The 21,379-nt window shown below is 32.2% G+C and overlaps 1 protein-coding gene across 1 annotated transcript; it reads right to left on the bottom strand.

Moving 5' to 3' along the window:
- Positions 1 to 102: 102 nt before the first annotated feature.
- LOC143068697 (pleckstrin-2-like) lies at positions 103 to 20,190 on the bottom strand. Its single transcript, XM_076242952.1, has 10 exons — positions 20,099 to 20,190; positions 17,432 to 17,590; positions 16,134 to 16,259; positions 11,958 to 12,010; positions 8,700 to 8,791; positions 6,016 to 6,188; positions 5,517 to 5,666; positions 4,439 to 4,528; positions 3,460 to 3,526; positions 103 to 409 (listed from the first exon to the last, which is right to left on the bottom strand). The coding sequence occupies exons 1-10, from the start codon at positions 20,144 to 20,146 to the stop codon at positions 237 to 239; spliced, it is 1,131 nt and encodes a 376-aa protein (XP_076099067.1). The 5' UTR covers positions 20,147 to 20,190; the 3' UTR covers positions 103 to 236.
- Positions 20,191 to 21,379: the final 1,189 nt, after the last annotated feature.

Here is a 21,379-nt window from a genome sequence, read left to right as displayed (position 1 = left end):
GATAAGTACATATATAGTAGAAAATATAAAGATGAAAAAGTATATTCAAATAATTATGTAAAATTATTAAACCTTTAATTAAAAAAAATAAGAGTAAAAAAATCCTTCTTCAACATTCATTTAAAAATTGTGAACTGCACTGTTCAATAACTTCTCCTAAAAGTATTTAACAAATACTCTATAAATACAAATGCCAACATTTTTGTTTGACAATACCCAACTGTTTCATATGTTTATCAAGCCTTTTCTTTAGGTTTGGTGCTCTGACAAAGTGGTTCTTTAGGTTTGATGCTCTGACAAAGTGGTTGTACAACTGTCATCCACTGAGATTTTTCTGCTTCGTCTTTGAACTTGAACACATGTAATCTTCCTGTCTGATCTTTGATAGTCATCTTACTCTTGTTACCTCCTGAAAAAAAACAATATCAGGTATAAAGCTGTCAGTAATTCAATAATATGAAAAGGTATAAATCTGTTGAAAAGATTCCAGTAGAGGACAATTTTCTGATTCAATGATTGTGAAATGGAAATTCTGGTGCATACTGACGTACCATGAACAAAACAGAATCTATAGGATAGGATGTCAAGATAAACTTCAATACATTGTTTATATAACCATGCATTTGAACAGTTCTACAGACTTTGTCTTTGAATATCAAAATTTACAAACATTTAAGCTTTGGCTCGTATAAGGCCAATTAAAATTAATTGATAGATTTTCATCCCCGCCCGCCCCTCTGAAATCTTCCCGCCCCGATTTTTTTTATTTTTAAAAAAATTACGATTTCCGGATTTTGTTCATTTCCGTTACCGGTAACCGTCGATGTTTCGTTTCGTGTAAAACTTCCTGTTTTAAATTTCGGTTTTCATATTACTTAGAGTATTCTAACTGGATTATTAAGTCGATATATTCTGCTGATGTATGATCACAACATCATTTACCGAGAATAAATTAAAAGATTGATTATGAGAAGGGCGTGAAATATTCGCTGTGTCCAAGAACGCAAATCGCCGTACACTCATGATGTCACAAATGACAAATGTTTGCGAGTAAAACACCTTGGATTTATTTTATTTATACAATGACTTTCAAGAAATTTGGACTGTGAAGGAAACCCAAAAGCGTCAGAATCGTGGAACACATTTGACTGGAATAAAGAAATTGACACAAGCATGAACTTTTTAGATTAATGACCGTATATTGAGTTCAGAAAATCGACAAACATACGCATTTTTAATTTTTTAATTTACAGCAAGCTCTTAGAAATAAATTTATTCATGCCTTTCTTTTTTTTTGCAAAAAAAAAAAATCAGCAAACATCCTCTGTCACAATACCCACGATAGAGTCATTAAACAACTCTGTTCTACATTGTAATTATTCATTGTATTTGCATCTTGCATATTAAGGACCAACACTATTATTTCAACACTGTTTTCATTTTATTCTGTACTTATCGTACTCGTGTTGCATACCAATGGATTTACTTCATTTTATTCGGACAACAAAACATAGCTTAGAAAGCAAAATATATTTCATGTAGGTAGTCCAACTGAAGAGAGCATTTCCTCACATTTCTGCTGTTTACTATAAAATAGGTTTCTGAAGCGGCAATTACATGTAGAACAGTGGTGGCCAATCAGAGATATATACTTGAATACGAATTTGAAAAAGCGGCACCAGCATATGGAGTAAATGTGTCTCAATATTGATACGTTACTATAGAGCTAGCTCAAAGTACATGTACGCTGATTTTGTTGAACGAGGAATACTGCTTTCTCAAAAGTTGCTAAGACAGGGCTATGAATCATCAAATTAAGGTCATCACTCAATTGTATGGTTGTCATCATGAGCTGATTGGCCATTATGACAAAAGTGTGTCAGAAATCATATCTCAGTGATATTCTTCCTCAGTCATAACAACCTTCCATCTTTACCGAACTGAACAAACAAATAACATGACGGGTGCCGTATACGGTACAGGAAATGCTTACCTTTCTGGAGCACCTGATTTCATTCCTGGTTTTTAGTGGAGTTTGTGTTGTTTCCTACTTATTATTTGTAACTGTTGGTGCAAATGTCTTTTGGTTTTATGAGTCTTTGGTTACTCCTTGGTTTTGATTGTTATTGTCTTATACACGATACCTAATGGATGTATTTACATGATATAAGCTTATTATTACACTTGCATATATGATCGAATAACACGTGACAAGAAGATTTCATATGAAATAAAATTTAAAAAATAAAATCCTCCCACCCGCCCCATTTTTTTCAAAAATTTGGATGAAAATCTACTAATTAATTTTAGTTGGCCTAAGATGTGTAAATGTAAATGTCCAGATCTCAAAATGAGGCTATTCTAAAAGATTTTGTAGTTTTGATTGAAATGCAAGAAGTTTGAGCCCCAAAGCAAACACTAAGACACTATTCAAAATTATTAAAACTGATTTCCTTTGACAGACAAATAAATTTCTTGTGATCACTGAACGGTAGATTTATAATCGTTACTCAAACGGCCAAAAGTGTGACATTATCATACTTCATCCTTTCCAAATTCCATTGGGTATAACTCTGTAGAAAACTCAATGCCTAGAACATTACACTCACATATTTAATTCTGTAGAAAACTCAATGCCTAGAACATTACACTCACATATTTAATTTTTAGAATAGGATGTAACAAGAAGTTGTAAACATAATATCAGGAATTGAATGACATGATGAATTGGATGCATGACAAAGCCATAATTTGTTAGTTACAAAGGGGCAAATCTCTAGGGAAAAGAAAATTCTCACCCTTCTCTGAATACAAGAATCTAATATTGTAATAAGTTTCATTTAGATAAACAAACCATGCGGAGTAATGGCAATAATGACAAGCATAACAATAGAAAATAACTTATCAAAGAGTTCTTGCTGCTACTGAAGTAAAGCTGACAGTGTGAAATATTAGTGGTTCATTTATTTTCTTGGATACAAATTTTCTTGGATTGAGGAAAAATTTGTGGTTTACCTTTACCAATGAAATCAATAAAAATAGGTATCCCTTGAATAATAATGAATCCACAGCCTGAAATTCATACCTAAAATATATTCTACATAAAAAATCAAAGATGAAATTTGCAATTGATAACGATCTATTAGTTTTTCTTTTGTTGTGTTTATTCCAGGATAGTGACTTAATTGATTTTATTGAAGTTTGCATACCAAAAGGATTAAAATGCACATATAATTTATAGGTAAAAAAGAAAATAACTTTTACAATTCTGTAGGACAAATTAGGACCTAAAAAAAACAATCTGTTTTCAGATCTAATAGGCCATAAACTAAACATTTCAATTAGCAATTAAAGTTAAAAGAAATTGCTATGTAATTGGGAAACATGAAAGAACATGTAAATGACAATGTACAAGCTGTATATATGAACATATATTTAACTATTCTTGTATGATCTAACCTGCTTTCTTTGATTCTTGTAAGCTGCCTCTATTCAGTTCTATCACTTTATATTTTGGCTCTATACCCTGAAAATACATATAAAATACTGGCATTTTTGTTTTTGATTCTCACTTGATCAGCAAGAATATTACGTGAGCCCATGATTTATCATATTTACAGATGTTCTATACACGAAAACAGAAAAAGTTTGTTTGATTCATATTTTTTCATCTTGGCTAAATAATGGGAAATAACTCAGATATAAGGGGAGATAACTCAGACCCCTTTTGTATAAAGATTGTTGTACTTTACAATAATTCGCTCAACAAGACCAAAACACAAACTACATCAGTAAGTCATCACTGTATGCTTATGAACCTAAAATATGCTCCAGATCTGCAGGCATTACATAAAAAGTCTTCACAAAAACAGTTTCTTAAATTTTTTATCATAAAATGCAAACTAAATCTGTAGGTCATCCATTATAAACCTCATCATTTCCCTTACTCTCAAGCCATAGCTTTGGGATTCATATAAGAAGCTGTGAGTTTTGAATTCTAAATGTAACTCTCTGGTGTGACTATGACAGAAAACAACTCTGGATTTTGGATATTACAGGATTGGGGCTTAAATAAATATGATGACACAATAAAATAAACTGTGAGCAGAGCAATCTATTTGAAAATATATGTATTGGTAAAATCTATGGTTTAGGGATAACACAATGATTACTGGATAACCTAACTATAGTATAAGTTTCTCATTACTTCTATGCAGGATTTTCATATTAAGCCCTTATTCATAAATGTTTTACACTAGTCAGATTAAAGGCCCTTTGTAGCTTGCTGTTGGTGTGAGCTCCATGTTGAAGGCCGTAATTTTGCCTATAAAGGTTTACTTTTTATAGATTGTGACTTGGATGGAAAATTGTCTCCATTGACACTCATACCACATCTTCTTCAATCTATGTTTTAACATAGTCAGATAACCAAACAAACCTCTGGTGAAACAGGTCGACTGTAAGCCATTACAGAAGGATTTTGATGAACTGTTACTCTTCTGACTCTCCATTCTTTCCTTATGTTTTTCTAAAAATAAAGAAAATTTAAAGAAAAATGCTCAGATGCATAAAATGAACTTTTAAAATGCTTTAAATATATCTCCTATTAATATAAATTTAATAAAACCATATATTAGAATACATGAAATATTAAAGAGAATGTTAGAGAATGCTAATTCTCATACTTATTTTTGAAAAAAGGGATTATAATTCTCTTAAAATAGTGTAAAGTGCTCAAGGCCCAAACAATCTCTTGATTGTTTGTACAATGTACCGGTATTAAATAATTCCTAGTTTAAGGTGGTACCCAACACTTTCACTAAAATTAATTTGGCTCGTTTAATTTTCATAAAATTTTGTCAAAGTATTTACTTTGACCCTTTAACAAAAATATAAAAATTTCAAAAATTTTGAACCAACCGTTTTGTCAGAAAAATTACACTGGTTATATAGCAGTTTGACAAACACCAATTTTGATCATTGAGAAGCTTAATATTCTCTTTACAACACAACGTAATTAAAACATTTAGCTGATTTTACAGAGTTATCTCCCTGTAGTGTTAGGTACCACCTTAATTGTCATTGCAATGTTTATAATTATTATGCATGACTTCCATTTAAGGCATTTCACCAGTACTTCAACTTTATTACTAAAATGTATGGTACATACCTGTGGGTAGGAACTATTTTGTTTCAAGTATGTTCTAATTTCTAGTATATTCTTTTTGACTGGGCCCAATTAGGTGATGTTACATCTTACAAAGTCTATCCAAATTATTTTGGCAAAGAATTCTGCTTAAGAAAGTGCTAGGGGCAGTCTTAAACTTGAGTTGAGTTAGTTGAGGTGATTTTTTGTTATCCATGTTGAAGGCCTCACTGTGACTTTGAGATGAAGAACTGCAATAAAAGTACTGTTCCTTTGCTTTTTGTGTGTTTTGGTTGTTGTGCATGTACTGATTATGTGTCATGAATAGATAGCCCATATCCTTTGTTTTTCTATAAGTTAAAGTTATTACCCTTTTCCAGAGGTAACCTGCTTTGATTATTTTGCCTTTCCTAAGTTTGGTTAAATCTTCAGTAGTGTCATCTTCATCTTCTGAGGAGCTTGATTCACTGTCTGTACTGTCATAAAAACTGTTCCTCTTCATACCAAGATTTAATGAAGTCTACAAAATTATTCATATCAATAAACAAGAAAATATACAATGTTACAAAAATGCTTCTTTTTGATGAATGATTTCTTTCCTAACTTACAGTTATGATTGTATGGTTAAATTTTTGATATCATTTTCCTCACTAAGTTTAAGTAAGATAAACTCTTTTAAAAATCCTTGAGTTAGACATACTCCTTTATAAATCCTAACTAAATTAATGGCATCTATAAGGATCCACCTAAAATCAATTTATTTAAACAATATAATTATTCCATACACCAAGTAAAAGTAGAAAGTCATATCAAAATTGAAATAAATAAATCTATTCATTATCTTGATAGAAATAATAATGAAGTCATACAAATCTATAAAGCTTGTCTCCATCAACAAATTTTCTTGCAGCACCAGCAGCACCGTCTAAAATATCTACTTCCTGGAGATGACCTAGTTTCAATAACGTCTGTGCCATAGCAACGCCATCATCCCTTCTCCTTATGATGGACCATCTTTCTAGCCAGTCCACAATACTGTGGCCTATAAAAGATTTTTTTTTAAATTAGCCATCTCCAATTGAAGTCTAGTTAACAAAATATAACTTCAAATTTTAAACAATAGACCATTTAATGAAACATTTCTATCATAAACCATCTTTCTATATTTCATCTTAAACAAGAGTGCACACACTGAAATGTCTCGCCTTCTATACTTATCATTGATATTATATGTTGATAGTCCTAAGTATAAAGCTTTATTACAACTGTCACATAAACTTAACATTAACCAAGATAACTAAACAAAGACCAATGAACCATGAAAATAAGGTCAAGGTCAGATGAACCATGCCAGGCAGACATGTACAGCTAACAATGCTTCTATACAACATATATAGTTGACCTATTACTTATAGTTTAAGAAAAATAGACCAAAACACAAAAAACTTAACACTGTGTAATGAACCGTGAAAATGAGGTCATGGTCACATAAAACCTGCGCGATTGACATAAAGATCATAAAATATTTCCATACACCAAATATAGTTGACCTATGGCATATAGTATTAGATAAAAAGACCAAAACTGAAAAACTTAACTTTGACTGAACCATGAAAATGAGGTCAAGGTCACATGACATCTGCCCGCTAGACATGTACACCTTACAATCATTCCATACAACAAATATAGTAGACCTATTGCATATAGTATGAGAAAAACAGACCAAAACACAAAAATTTAACTATAACCACTGAACCATGAAAATGAGGTCAAGGTCAGACGACACCTGCCAGTTGGACATGTACACCTTACAGTCCTTCCATACACCGAATATACAAGACCTATTGCTTATAGAATCTGAGTTATGGACTTGACCACCAAAACTTAACCTTGTTCACTGATCCATGAAATGAGGTCGAGGTCAAGTGAAAACTGTCTGACGGGCATGAGGACCTTGCAAGGTACGCACATACCAAATATAGTTATCCTATTACTTATAATAAGAGAGAATTTAACATTACAAAAAATCTTAACTTTTTTTTCAAGTAGTCACTGAACCATGAAAATGAGGTCAAGGTCATTGGACATGTGACTGACGGAAACTTCGTAACATGAGGCATCTATATACAAAGTATGAAGCATCCAGGTCTTACACCTTTAAAATATAAAGCTTTTAAGAAGTGAGCCAACACCGCCGCCGCCGCCGGATCACTATCCCTATGTCGAGCTTTCTGCAACTAAAGTTGCAGGCTCGACAAAAAACCAGAAACAAATAGAGAATGTGACTTCAAAATGTGCAGAAACAATATATTGACACTAATTCAAATTATTCAAAAAAAAAAAAGATAAGGCTTTTATGTAGCAGGTAGTCTGTTCTTTTCATACATAAAATGTCCAGACATGGGAAGATAAAGAGCTTGATATATGGTATAGAAGCTTGTATGTTGTTAAAGACTACATTGTTGACCTTTAGATGTCCTTGAAGTTTTTTTAAAAAGTTGCTGTCTCATTGAATTATAATTCGTTTCCTTACATGTAAAACTTTCCAGTGGTCTTTGACAGATCATAAAGATCATTTTAAAATCATTATTACAGTGACTTGACTGTTAGTGTTGCTCTCCGCCAATTGCAACTCATTCAAAATTTTGACCATATTGCAATTTGTTTTATTAAACCAAATCGTTCAACTGGTCAGAATATTGAACAAATTGTTCAGTCGAAATGAGAAAGTGCAAGGTGATATAATAGAATATACTTACAATCCTATAAGACTTTAACTCCACTTTAATGATGTTGTGACAAAATTAGTTTATCAATTTGTATAGTTATATTATAGTCATTTCCATGCTGAAGAGGAACTGTTTATTTTGAATTGCTATAAAATTGTCCAAACTAAGCTTTCATATAGTTTTTCTTTCTAAAAGTATTCTATATTTATAAGAATCAGATATCATTTTAAATAAAACATCATATATTCAGTAAAATATGTGTGAAATAACAATATGCTATTGATAAGTTTTCAGGGGAGATAACCTAAAATATTATTCTTTTGAATAAAGACTTTTTGAAAGAAAAGTTATTATCTCCCCCATGGAAACTTCCTACAAACATATATTGCAATTTTACACATATTTTACTGAATATGAAATGTTTTAATTCACATAATGTCTGATTCTTATAAATATAGAATACCTTTAGAAAGAAAAACTATATGAAAGCTTAGTTTGGACAATTTAATAGCAATTCAAAATAAACAGTTCCCCTTCAGCATGGAAATGAATATAATATAACTATACAAACTGATAAACTAATTTTGTCACAATATCATTAAAGTGGAGTTAAAGTCTTATAGGATTGTAAATATGTTTTATTTTGTCACCTTGCACTTTCTTGACTTGGCTGTGGTTTTCTACAGCAGTTGGTTCAAATTTCTGACCAGTTGAACAATTTGATTTTATAAAACAAATTGCAATTTGGTCAAAATTTTGAATGAATTGCAATTGGTGGAGAGCAACACTAACAGTCAAGTCACTGTAATGAAATGTAAATTAACCTTCGAAGCAGTTTTTATGAACGTCTCCATTTCTGACATGACTACCAAGTTCTACTCCAGCTTCTGGTTCCTGTAGAGCACCAAGGATCTCACTACAAACAAATATTAAACTACAGAAATAAATACAAGTTAAAATTCTTAGAAATACCAAAACAGGCCAAAATACAGATATATATGTGAAAATTTTACTAGTATTATAAATCATGAATGCAAAAATAGAAAATGATTTTGTTGAATCATATTCATTGATCCTATTTCTTTTCATATTCTATAATATCAAAGTGCGTTACTCTCAAGAGCATGTGTCGCTCACCTGTATTTACTGATGCTTTGGAAATCGTGTATAATAAGGTTAACAATATAATTAAAAGTATTAAATATTGAATATTATTAGGTACAATAACGATATCTAAGATAATAACAAACAAGAGTGCACACACAGAAATGTTTTGCCTTCTTTACCAATCATTGATATTATGTTGATAGTCCTAAATATAAAGCTTTATTACAACTGTCACATAAACTTAAGCAAAAAAAACTAAACATTGACCAATGAACCAAAAAATGAGGTCAAGGTCAGATGAACCATGCCAGGCAGGCATGTACAGCTAACAATTCTTCCATACAACAAATATACGGTAGTTGACCTATTGTATATAGTTTAAGAAAAACAGACCAAAACAAAACAAGAGTGCACACACTGAAATGTCTCGCCTTCTTTACTAATCATTGATATTATGTTGATAGTCCCAAGTATAAAGCTTGATTACAACTGTCACATCACCTTAACATTAACCAAGATAGCTAAACAAAGACCAATGAACCATGAAAATGAGGTCAAGGTCAGATGAACCATGCCAGACAGACATGTACAGCTAACAAAGCTTCCATACAACAAATATAGTTGACCTATTACTTATAGTTTAAGAAAAATAGACCAAAACACAAAAACTTAAAACTGTGCAATGAACCGTGCAATTGAAGTCATGGTCAAATAAAACTTGCGGGACTGACATATAGATCATAATATATTTCCATACACCAAATATAGTTGACCTTTGGCATATAATATTAGATAAAAAGACCAAAACTTAACAAGAGCTGTCAAAATGACAGTAAACCGGATTCTTTAACATTTATTTGTGTTCTGGCATTTATCAATATTACAAGGACCAAAACTCCTAATAGGAAATTTTAAAAGGTTTGGTTGAACGGTTCATGAGTAAATGCACGGACACAACATTTTTTAAACTTTCAAGAACCGTAACTCCTGAACGGTAAAAGTCAAAATCGTCATTATTGAACTTGACCTCCATTTTGTTGTCGGTAACAACATATTAAAATTTTAAAAGGTTCGGTTGACTGGTTCATGAGTAAATGCACGGACACGACATTTTTTAAACTTTCAAGAACCGTAACTCCTGAACGGTAAAAGTCAAAATCGTCATTATTGAACTTGACCTCCATTTTGTTGTCAGTAACAACATGTTAAAATTTTAAAAGGTTTGGTTGAATGCTTCATGAGTAAATGCACGGACAACATTTGGTTGCCGCCTGCCCGCCCGCCCGCCGTACATCCCCAAATCAATAACCGACATTTTTGACACAAAAATACGGTTAAAAACTTAACTTTGACCACTGAACCATGAAAATGAGGTCAAGGTCAGATGACTCTGCCCGCTAGACATGTACACCTTACAACCATTCCATACAACAAATATAGTAGACCTATTGCATAAAGTATGAGAAAAACAGACCAAAACACATAAACTTAACTATAACCACTGAACCATGAAAATGAGGTCAAGGTCAGATGACACCTGCCAGTTGGACATGTACACCTTCCAGTCCTTCCATACACCAAATATACTAGTCCTATTACTTATAGTATCTGAGATATGGACTTGACCACCAAAACTTAACCTTGTTCACTGATCCATGAAATGAGGTCGAGGTCAAGTGAAAACTGTCTGACGGGCATGAGGACCTTGCAAAGTATGAACATACCAAATATAGTTATCCTATTACTTATAATAAGAGAGAATTCAACATTACAAAAAATCTTAACATTTTGTAGTCACTGAACCATGAAAAGGAGGTCAAGGACATTGGACATGTGACCGACAGAAAATTCGTAACATGAGGCATCTATATACAAAGTATGAAGCATGCAGGTCTTTCACCTTTTTAAATATAAAGCTTTTAAGAAGTTAGCTAACGTCTCTGCCGCTGGATCACTATCCCTATGTCGAACTTTCTGCAACAAAAGTTGCAGGCTTGACAAAAACTGCAATTTTTCCGTAAAATTACTAACTTAGGGGCAGGGTTGTCAAGTTCGTCTGAAATCTGATGAACATATTTACTCCATGTAAGATTTGCTCTAAATGCTTTAGTTTTAGAGATATAAACCAAAAACTGCATTTTACCCCTATGTTCTATTTTTAGCCATGTCGGCCATTTTGTTTTGTAGGCGCGGTCATCAGACACATTTTTTAAACTAAATACCCTAGTGATGATTGTTGCCAAGTTTGGATAAATTTGGCCCTGTAGTTTCAGAGGAGAAGATTTTGTAAAAGTAAACAGACGACGACGAACGCCAAGTGATGAGAAAAGTTCACTTGACCTTTAAGGTCAGGTGAGCTGAAAAATTGAATCATAAAATTTTAACTTTATTAGTCTTAGATATAAGAAGATGTGGTATGAGTGCCAATGAGACAACTCTCTGTCCAAGTCACTATTTATAAAAGTTAACCCTTATCTGAAACAATAGTTAGTCTGTATTTAGTAACTGATAGTAATTGATAACATTGTGCAAAAGTTTCAAAAAATTTCATTGAGACATACATATTGTTTTAACACATTAATTATGTCGAGATCTTAAGACATTAAACTATACATAAACAAAAAGTTTAACACAAATGCTTGAAGTCATCTTAAAGGTCTAGTAACAGATTTGTAAATTTCGGGAAAATGTGTATGGCTCAATAATAATACAGCTAACAGACATTTAGTTTTTGGGAAGTTTTCTATATCTGAAATATCTTTTGAGAATCCAATTGTTGTCAGTTCAACAATTTCAAATGCTGTCACAAAACAATTATTACCATAACATCTGTTACTCTTAGTGAATTTTATATATTATATGGTGAGTAATTAGTTGAGGTTAGGGTGGACAAAAGCACCGACTTTCAGAAATATTCTCTTGTCAGCAGTGTATTCTCACATAGTATATTACTGAAATCCTCACATCTTACTTACCTGACATTTGTATTTACTCTAAATGGTTGGAATGGAACATTTTTCTCAGAATCCTATAATATAATGTAGTATTTAATATTTAATTATTTCTCTCTTTTTGAAAGCAGATACCCCAAATCAAATATATTAGTATAACCAGAGACATATATACACAGAGATTGGCAACTATAACAGTGGTCAGCGAAATCTAATCCAAATCGCGCATCTCACAAGACTTTAACGAGATAGCCATTTTGATTATATCACGACAAGTACACCACCCCGCTTCGATTTTTATTTTACATCAAGCATTTCAAAACAGCATAATGTAAGTATATATTTCAACTTCGTATATGAATTACCTTGTTTTAATCAGTTTGTAGTAGTTATTAGTTAAAATATTGAGACGATTAACGTTTTATTGCAGTATATTATAAGGGAAAAGCTTGGCCGATATCACAGGAGACCCCTGTCCGTTTACAGTTTATAAACTTTTCCATCTTCAGAGAATTATTGTACCCAGCACATGCATTACTTTCCTATGACATACTGGATTTGTGTATAGAGGTTGTTTTTTTCATATTTTCAACCACTTTGATGCAATTTACAATTAAAAATCAGTATTATCAGATTATAGCTGTCGGCCATGGTGTTTTGCTTCAATATCAAGACAGACCCCTGTCTGTTTACAGTTTATAAACTTTTCAATCTTCAGAGAATTATTGTACCCAGCACATGCATTACTTTCCTATGACATACTGGATTTGTGTATAGAAGTTGTTTTTTTTCATATTTTCAACCACTTTGATGCAATTTTCAATTAAAAATCAGTACTCAAGCTGTCGGCCATGTTAATTTTCTTCAATATAAAGACAGACCCCTGTCCATGGCTACAGTTTATAAACTTGTCCATCTTTAGGGGAAAATTGTACCCATCACATGATTTAATTTCACAAGACATACTGGATTTGTGTATAAAAATTGTTTTTTTCATTATTTCCACCACTTTGATGATATTTACAATATTATATATATATTTACATTCAGTATCTGACAGCTTTTTTTTTTAACAGGATCCTGCATGTTATAAAAGAACAAAGATGTTGATCAAATTTACCTAACAGTGCAGCATACAAGAGATATAATATCATACATGTGCTGAATGTAGGATTCCCAAGTCTTTCTGATTGAAAATAAGACTCCCTGGCAAACAGGAACAACTATTAATGATGACTTTATCCAAATGTGACGGCACTGTCATGTAGTGGACTGATTACTACTATCAATGTGATACTTTTTTTGTAAGAGAGAAAATTACATGTGCTTATCCTGACTGTAAAAACACCATACTATTGTAGTTCATATGCCAAACTTGATGTACATGTGTATGCGATTTTTGTGCAATTGATGGCGAGACCATTGAACTAAAAACAAATACAAGACTCTGCATTCAATCTATTGAATTTGAAGCAGAAGTGATACAGTGGCAGTTGTGCAGATGGATAAAAAAGCAAATAAATATCTTGTGTTCAACTTCATTTGTCTTCTTTATGTTTACAAAGTATACATGTACATAGTTTTTACATACATGTACATGTATAACAATATGATGATGTAGTATGATTGCTAATGAGACAATGATTTACATGTATGACTATCATTGGAAGGCCACTCTATAATATCTTTGTACATCATGAGAATGGAAAATGCTACCCTTGTAGCATAAAGGTAGCATAATGTTAAAAAAAAAGAAACTGTTCATTTATCTTACAACACCCCTGTGATATATCTTGACAGTACTAAATAGCAAAACAAACAAATTCCTTCCTCACCATGGAAAGTAACATATTTAATTGTTTACGTGAAATGACAAAATGTGTAGAAAAAGAAGCAAGAAATGTTCACTCTACTACTGTACACTAGTCGCTCACATTGGTCTCCATCTATGTTTGTTTCAGTCCTTTAACAAATTGTCAATAGTGCTTATTTATATTTATCTGTTTCAGTTTTACATGTCCTCATTCTGTGATCACTATTTCACCTCTCCTGTTTTGAAAAAATGTTTATGCTAATATTTTCTGCAATAAATTGAAAAGGCACAGATGCTATGACTAAACAGAAATGTGAGGTATATGTCAATGAGACAACAACCCAACGACAACAATATTCTTTGCACATCTATGAATGTTTAAGAATTCTTGTGAAGGTCAAAAGCACATAACGTGTACTTATATAGCCATAACCTGGTACATGTACATGTATGTACCTATTGATGCATTCCGTCCTAAACATAAGTTGTGTGAAGAGACCAAGCAGTTTATATGCTTATAAAAAAGCTGATATTAAAATGAATTACTGTATAACAAATTCCAGGAATGAGACTATTTTATTTAAAACAGATGACATCTGTTTTAAATAAAAGATATTGGTGGAAAAGGTTTAAACAGAAGCAGGAGATGTCAAGGGGCAATACAAAAAGTACAAGGTCGTGTAACACAGAGGAAAAAATATCAAATGAAAAGAAAATAACTGCACCGAAAATTACCTTGTACAACATAAACCACAAAAGATCAGATAAAACTTGTGCACAATTTTAAATCTTTCTAATTTCAAACTCAAGTTTTACTACCCGATAGGAAAGAGTTAAGATAAGAATGTTGTAGTACTCCGGTGATCTATGAAACAAAACATTAAAATTCTACAGTTCAGCAGGGCATTTTAATGTACTTATGATACACATTGTTTTTAATCAGAGTCTGTAATATTAAGTCTTAAAAAAACTACAAATAATGACATTCATATTCAATATTTTATGGCAGCAAAAATAGTGATTTCGACAACACTAGAATGTACGTTCATTTAGGAAATTTATGCAAAGGTTCCATAAATAATTTTATTCTAGGTCAATCGACAATTAAAAATTATAATTAAATTAAAACAGATATAAAATCAGTTTCTCACAATACAAAATTCTACTGCCTACATATTTTTTATATATGAAAAAGTTGCTTCATTTCTTTTTTTGACATGTTAAAAGACTTTTTGTTTTCCTGATTGAATACTATAGTATTGCCCAGTGCTTCTGTTAAAGTAAAGTTCTGGTCATGGTTAAAATAATATGTCAGAATTTGTTTAGTTTTAAAAACAATTACCAAGTAATAATCCATATAGAACTTCCCCTCCGGCAAAATTCAGGTGATCGGAGGGCAATAAATTGCGTAATCGCACACCTGTGAATCAACAGTCACAACTCTAAGGGACTAATTACCGGAAAATCGGTCACACATAATTTCACTGTGTAATTAAGGAGCAAACTATTGCAAAGATATGCGGTAAAGAAAAGTTTCTTGTAATAACAATTGATCATTACCAGATTTGAATTTTTAAATTATATGAAATGCAGAAAAAAATATTTTTCTCAATAAATACATACAAATGACTATAATGATTTCAAGTAGTTTTTTTTTTTTAGAAAAGAAATTATAATATGATCTGAAATAATTTTCCCATTGCTTTTCTTGATTATCTATTGAGGTTATTCATCCCTGACTTGATTACATGTTCTAATATTTATCGACGAGAATCTCATCCCGAGCCGCGATCTGTAACGGGATTTCACGGAGTTGCCAATCTCTGTGTATATATGTCTCTGGTATAACTGGGATCCAATTAATTTTTTTTTGGCAATGAATATCAACCATTTTAACCAAAAGTGATCCCTATGTCCTGCTTTTCACTTAATTTTTTGCAATCAATTGTGCACTGCTTCATGAATGCTATGTACATAATTACATGAAATATTCAATGAAAGATGTTTTTCTGCATGCATTTTGGATTGAAAGAAATCTGTTTGTGGCTTTCTGTCACTGATAGTTAAATGATTTCACAACAATCTTATTTTATCTTATTCAACCTGAAAAGCCTATAAAACAGCAAACACTTTAAAAAAATACTCACAACTGAATTAAATATCTCTTTGCATATTTCCAGTGCATATAAAAATTGTCTTTGTGTCAAACTTTAAGGAAAAATCATTTAATAATCTTTTTAACATCATATGTACAAACAGATTTAAATTTTTCCAACAAAACAATGGATTTCAGACCTTTTAAAATTTTTATGATTTCAAAGTCAACAGTAAAAGTCTGCTTCTTGATGAAATCTTATATCAACTTAAGAGTTAGTGTATGAATTTACCTGGTTGGACACGGTCAGTGACCTCAGGACAGCACCAATAGCATGAGCCCAGCCATCACAATCCTCCTTTCCTGAAGCTCTAAAACATAGTTCCTCTCCTTTTGGTGTATGGATATGAAACTCACCCTGTAATGAAATTAATACATAATTGGTCTTGAATCAGGAAAATCATTGTGTCGCATTGATGTCATGGTTGTATGATATACTGTTTGCAAAGTCAGCAGATCATATAGATGTTGTTCTTCATGTTACAAAAGTATTTTCACTTTTGGTATTTGGCTGAAATTTGTCTCCGAATGACCTTATATCGGTCTCCGAATAGCCCTTTGAATTCAAGAGACAATCACTTTGTAATTTTGACGTCAAATATTTTATATTGTAATGTCAAATTCGACAGGAACTTGTGTGATTTTAAGTAATGGCGGACAAATTTGCATACAAGTGTAAATACGTCTATTGTCTTTTTGTCCATCTATACTATGTTTGTTTATTCCACCTTGGATAAAGGTATAGAGAAGGGTATTGATCTCACCAAACATATTGAACCCAGCAACATTTTTGCTCCAGTCTAAAGTGAGGAACCTATAGCCTTTGCTAGTCTCGTTTGTTTTTTAAATTTTAGCTCATTTATAATTTTTGGAGTTTAGTGTGGCGTCCATATTACTGAACTAGTATACATTATTGTTTAGATTGAAGGTGAAGCCAGCCTCAAGGAAAGGGATTTTCTTGCGGAAATAAAGACAAATAGACAATTTTTGAGTTTGATGCATTTCTGTCAAAACCTTTGGTTTAAGTGAACATCATTCGTGTGTTTAGGGGCGTCCTCACTTCTGTTCCAATGTTGAGCGAGTGGTTGGAAAACTATTAAGCTATATTGCACGAATCATTCACAAATGGAATTCTCATAATTGTCTTTCAGCACTGCTGTCATTAGGGAGTTGTGATTAAGTTCCTACAGAACAAATATTATTTCTAGTTTATCCTGCACAACGACGATCTCTAAGACAATTGATGAACGTTTATAGTGCAGGGATACAGGGGATCCTCTATCTGGTAAATTACGTTATAAAGACACGCATAATTGATTAGTTTTTTCAGGTGACAGACAAACTCGAAAGTGGTCTATTGGTGGCCTTGAGTTGTTATCTCCTCTTTGGTCAGGTTGTTTTCCCTTTGACACATTCCACATTGCATGTTTTCTTTTTCAATTTTCAGTACATATGTATCAATATTATCATTATAGAATCATTTTTAAATAAGTGTACTGATGAGGCCTTCCATAGTAAGAGTATACAAACCAAATTCTCAGCTTTGAAGCTTGTCAGAGAGGGGCAGACAACTGATGCCCCATGTAAATTGATTGTATCTATAACCACGTATCTATCTCTCTTTGGATGACACACCAGCTGATCTTCTTCCAATGTAAACCATCTTATCTTCCATTTTTTGCTTTGTTCCTGAAAAAACAAAAACAACTTATTATAGACTAAACAGTTTTTCTAAATAACCATAATTATACAGCTACTAATTTCCATTGTGTACAGTCAGAACATTATTGACAAAAATTACTTTCTAATAAAATGAATACTTGGATTGTATTATCTTTACCTGTGCAAATTTTTGTTGTTGTTTTCTTTTATATTAAATTTGGCATGAAGTGAGTAATTATGAATAACTGATTTGATTTGATTTTTGGTGTTTAAACGCTACAATTAAGCACCGTATTTAGGCTATTTCGTGGCGGTAACCTTTTTATTGGTGGAGTAAGCCAGAGTGCTCTGAGAAAACCACCAACCTTCGATAGGAAAACTGACAATCCTAGTCAATTAAGATTGGAGTCGAGTGCACCTTATGAATAAAATTGAGAAAGGAAATGGGGAATGTGTCAAAGCTACAACAACCCGACCATAGAGCAGACAACAGCTGAAGGCCACCAATGGGTCTTCAATGTAGCGAAAAACTCTCGCACCCGGAGGCGTCCTTCAGCTGGCCCCTTGAAAAATATGTATACTTGTTCAGTGATAATGGACGTCATACTAAACTCCGAATTATACACAAAAACTAAAATTAAAAATCATACAAGACTAACAAAGGCCAGAGGCTCCTGACTTGGGACAGGCGCAAAATTGCGGCAGGGTTAAACATGTTTATGAGATCTCAACCCTCCCTATACCTCTAGCCAATGAAGAAAAGTAAACACATACATTTGTAACTGTTATTAACACGTAAAAAAAACTACATGTAGAGAAGATGTTACACAGAGAATATGTTCTTGTGACAGATAACTTATATAATCTTTTGTATAAAAATGTAGTCATGTCTTCAGGTTATAAAATTTGCAGTCACAATATAGAATTCAAGAAATCATTTAGTACACGTCTAAAACCTGTTAAGATGGCATGTATGAATGGCTTATTACATAAATCATAACCTGCTTGGTGATGGTCCAACCCCATTAAATGGGACAAAAAAATGCTCCCTATTCTCTTTTTTTATTTGTTATCAGCCAAAATGTGTAAATTTGATACTAAATTCTAGTGAATGTCAGTGTGAAGTTGCTCCAATTGTATAATTTCTGTTTTTACCTTTTTTTTTTCTTAATCTTATAATCATATCAAGCTTATTAAAAACAAAAGACTTTAAACATCATAAGCATATTTTATACAAAAGTAAAAATGATTTCAGAAGCACAAGTTTAACATGTGTCTCAGCGCATCCTTCTATATTATGTCAAATGAGTTATGATTTGAAATTCCTAGTGGGAGTTTATTCCCATCTTTATTAATTTGGTAAAAATTTGAGCATTTGAATCTGTCTTTGTTACACTATTGTTTTGTTTATCTTGTTTTATGACTGACCTAAAAATAAATTATCTAAATATACATGTAGTACATTGTACAATTTTGACTAAACTTTTGAATGCACATTATTAGTTTCACACCTGGTCACACACACATGAGTAAATGAGCAAAATGTCAGTGATATTGTTGGCTTTTTTCAAAACTACCCCTACCCTTTTTTATTGGGAAAATATGCGTCATTTTCATCAAATTGGGAAATTTAAAATAAACCACAAATTTGACTGAAACTTCAATTTACAGACCACTCTTCTCAACCCCTACTTTGAAATAAGACCCCTTTTTGTCAGTGATTATACATAAATAGACCCTCAAATCTGCACATATAGTCATTTTAGGTATGAAAAATGTTTAAATGAGCATTTTTCAGTTTGTATTCTTGCACAATTACTACTGAGACTGCACTGTTTGGGAAAAAAGTTGTCTTTTTGGGAACAATTTTAAGCCATTTTTTTTCAAATTGGGATTCTTCTCCAGGGGAAAAAGCCTTTATTCTCCACTAATTTAAGGCAAACAATATCACTGAATGTATGCATGAAAACAATGTGGTAACAGCAATTTTTTGCTTAAAACGCTTTTGAAATAATTTATCATTTTAATTTATTTTGACATTTTTACTTATAAATACATCATGTAACATATGATGTACATCATTCATTTATCGTTAAAATTAATTAGAGTTAAACATAAAAGCATCAAAAAGACAGATCAATTGGTGATACTTGCTAGCTGTAAAGATTAATCATTACATACATTAAATTACTGTTTTAGTGCAAGGTGCTTGTTTTTAAAGCAACAGCCAACAAGTTAACAACTTTTTATGTCAATTTTATAAATGTAAGAAAGTGATAATGGAAAATTGTACAGCAAAAATATCATCTCAAATCCATTCTTTCTAATTTATGAAATGGACTCACTCAGATAAGCGTTCTTGTAATGCTTTGTAAACAAGTAACTGACAGCTAAAATAGCAGATGGATGAGGTCATTACAATTTTTGGGATATATTTTTGACAAGAAAGAGCAAAGTTATTTGATAACAGCTTCTCAAGTAATGTGAGTTGCATGTTAATACTTGAGATAAAAGTTTTGAGTCGTTAGAAATTACCAATCGCAATAAAAATCCATTTTTCAAACATTGAACTTCTTTTTCCATTCTTGTCTGCTACTTCCGGAATAAAGCGATTATAATTTTAGCACCAAGTTCGGTCGAAACGTGATAATTTTCCGTCGCCAAAATATCTACCGCAAAACATCACACAACCTATAATAGAAAAATCAACAATAGAATAATGTGTTATCAAAAGGATTTGTTTAGTAAGTCTTACTTTCAAATCCTTGGTCACCATCAATAATGGTCAATACTACCGGTCATACGTACTTGGGACAGGACTGACCTTTTTTCAGTCCTCTCCAAAACGCGTTGTTTCTTTGTTTTCTATTAATTCTACTATAGAGTGAAAAAATATATCATATTTGATCAGTGACCGGTCTGCTGGGGATAGTCAACTTGAAATTGATAATGGATATCAAATACAAGTTATTTATAGTACATGTTTGTACGTACAATATAGAAAAAACTGCGAAAATAGTTAAAATGAAAAGAAAAAAATAACGGATATGGGAAAAAAGGGGAAAGCTTAAAGAAATTTGTCAAGTATTTTTCAATGTATTTCTCTCGTGTGCTCAAGGCTTTGACGAAATTGAAGGAGACTCTTTATATTTGAATAGCCATGTGTGCATCTCCAGCCGCTGGTTCTTAAAAACCTTGTTTTATAGAGGAGGTTTTTTTCATTGGTCAATGGGGGTCCTTCATTTCAAAAGTTTATTTTTTCATGTATTTTTGTCTCTGTATTAACAAATTAATCCCAAGCACTTCTTCTTATGAGTAGCACTTTCCGTCAGACCTATATAATGTGTATAGCAATGACAGGGCACTAAGTTCCAACAACTTCCAAAGCTTTGGGGTGTACTCTCAATCGTATCAATAGCCAATCAAATGCAACCATCATCGTTGGGGTGATTTAACTTGGGACAAATTGATTCCTCAAACTCGTGTACAATGAATGCCAGGCAAACCTGATATACAACTTCACCAAAATCTAACGAAACAAACTTTAAAAATACATCAAATTGTCATACACCAACAAAAAATGACCATATACTAGATATAATTATAATTAACAACCCAATATACATCCACAATGTCACCACTCTACCACCAATATGTTCAAGCGACCATGATATTGTCAGGTCTGAAGCAGACATCTGGCTTAAGAGAAACCCAACAAATAGTCTACAAGTACAACAAAGCCAAGCAAACTAGCAGGACATAACAACTGACATAGGTATCATCCATAAAAAAATCGTTGACGCCTGTGATTCTCTA

The sequence above is a fragment of the Mytilus galloprovincialis genome, chromosome 1 (genome assembly GCF_965363235.1).
Source record: "Mytilus galloprovincialis chromosome 1, xbMytGall1.hap1.1, whole genome shotgun sequence".
Classification (NCBI taxonomy): domain Eukaryota; kingdom Metazoa; phylum Mollusca; class Bivalvia; order Mytilida; family Mytilidae; genus Mytilus; species Mytilus galloprovincialis.
This window is presented reverse-complemented; position numbering and strand designations above follow the sequence as displayed.

What these genes read in the sequence shown, in the direction of transcription:
- LOC143068697 (XM_076242952.1), bottom strand. Translation starts at nt 20,146, where the DNA reads ATGGAAAAAGAAGTTCAATGTTTGAAAAATGGATTTTTATTGCGATTG. An exon ending in GCTTCAAAGCTGAGAATTTG is followed by an intron (nt 16,260 to 17,431) that starts GTTTGTATACTC and finishes ATTTCATTACAG; the next exon opens with GGTGAGTTTCATATCCATAC. An exon ending in GAGACAAGCTTTATAGATTT is followed by an intron (nt 5,667 to 6,015) that starts GTATGACTTCAT and finishes ATAATTTTGTAG; the next exon opens with ACTTCATTAAATCTTGGTAT.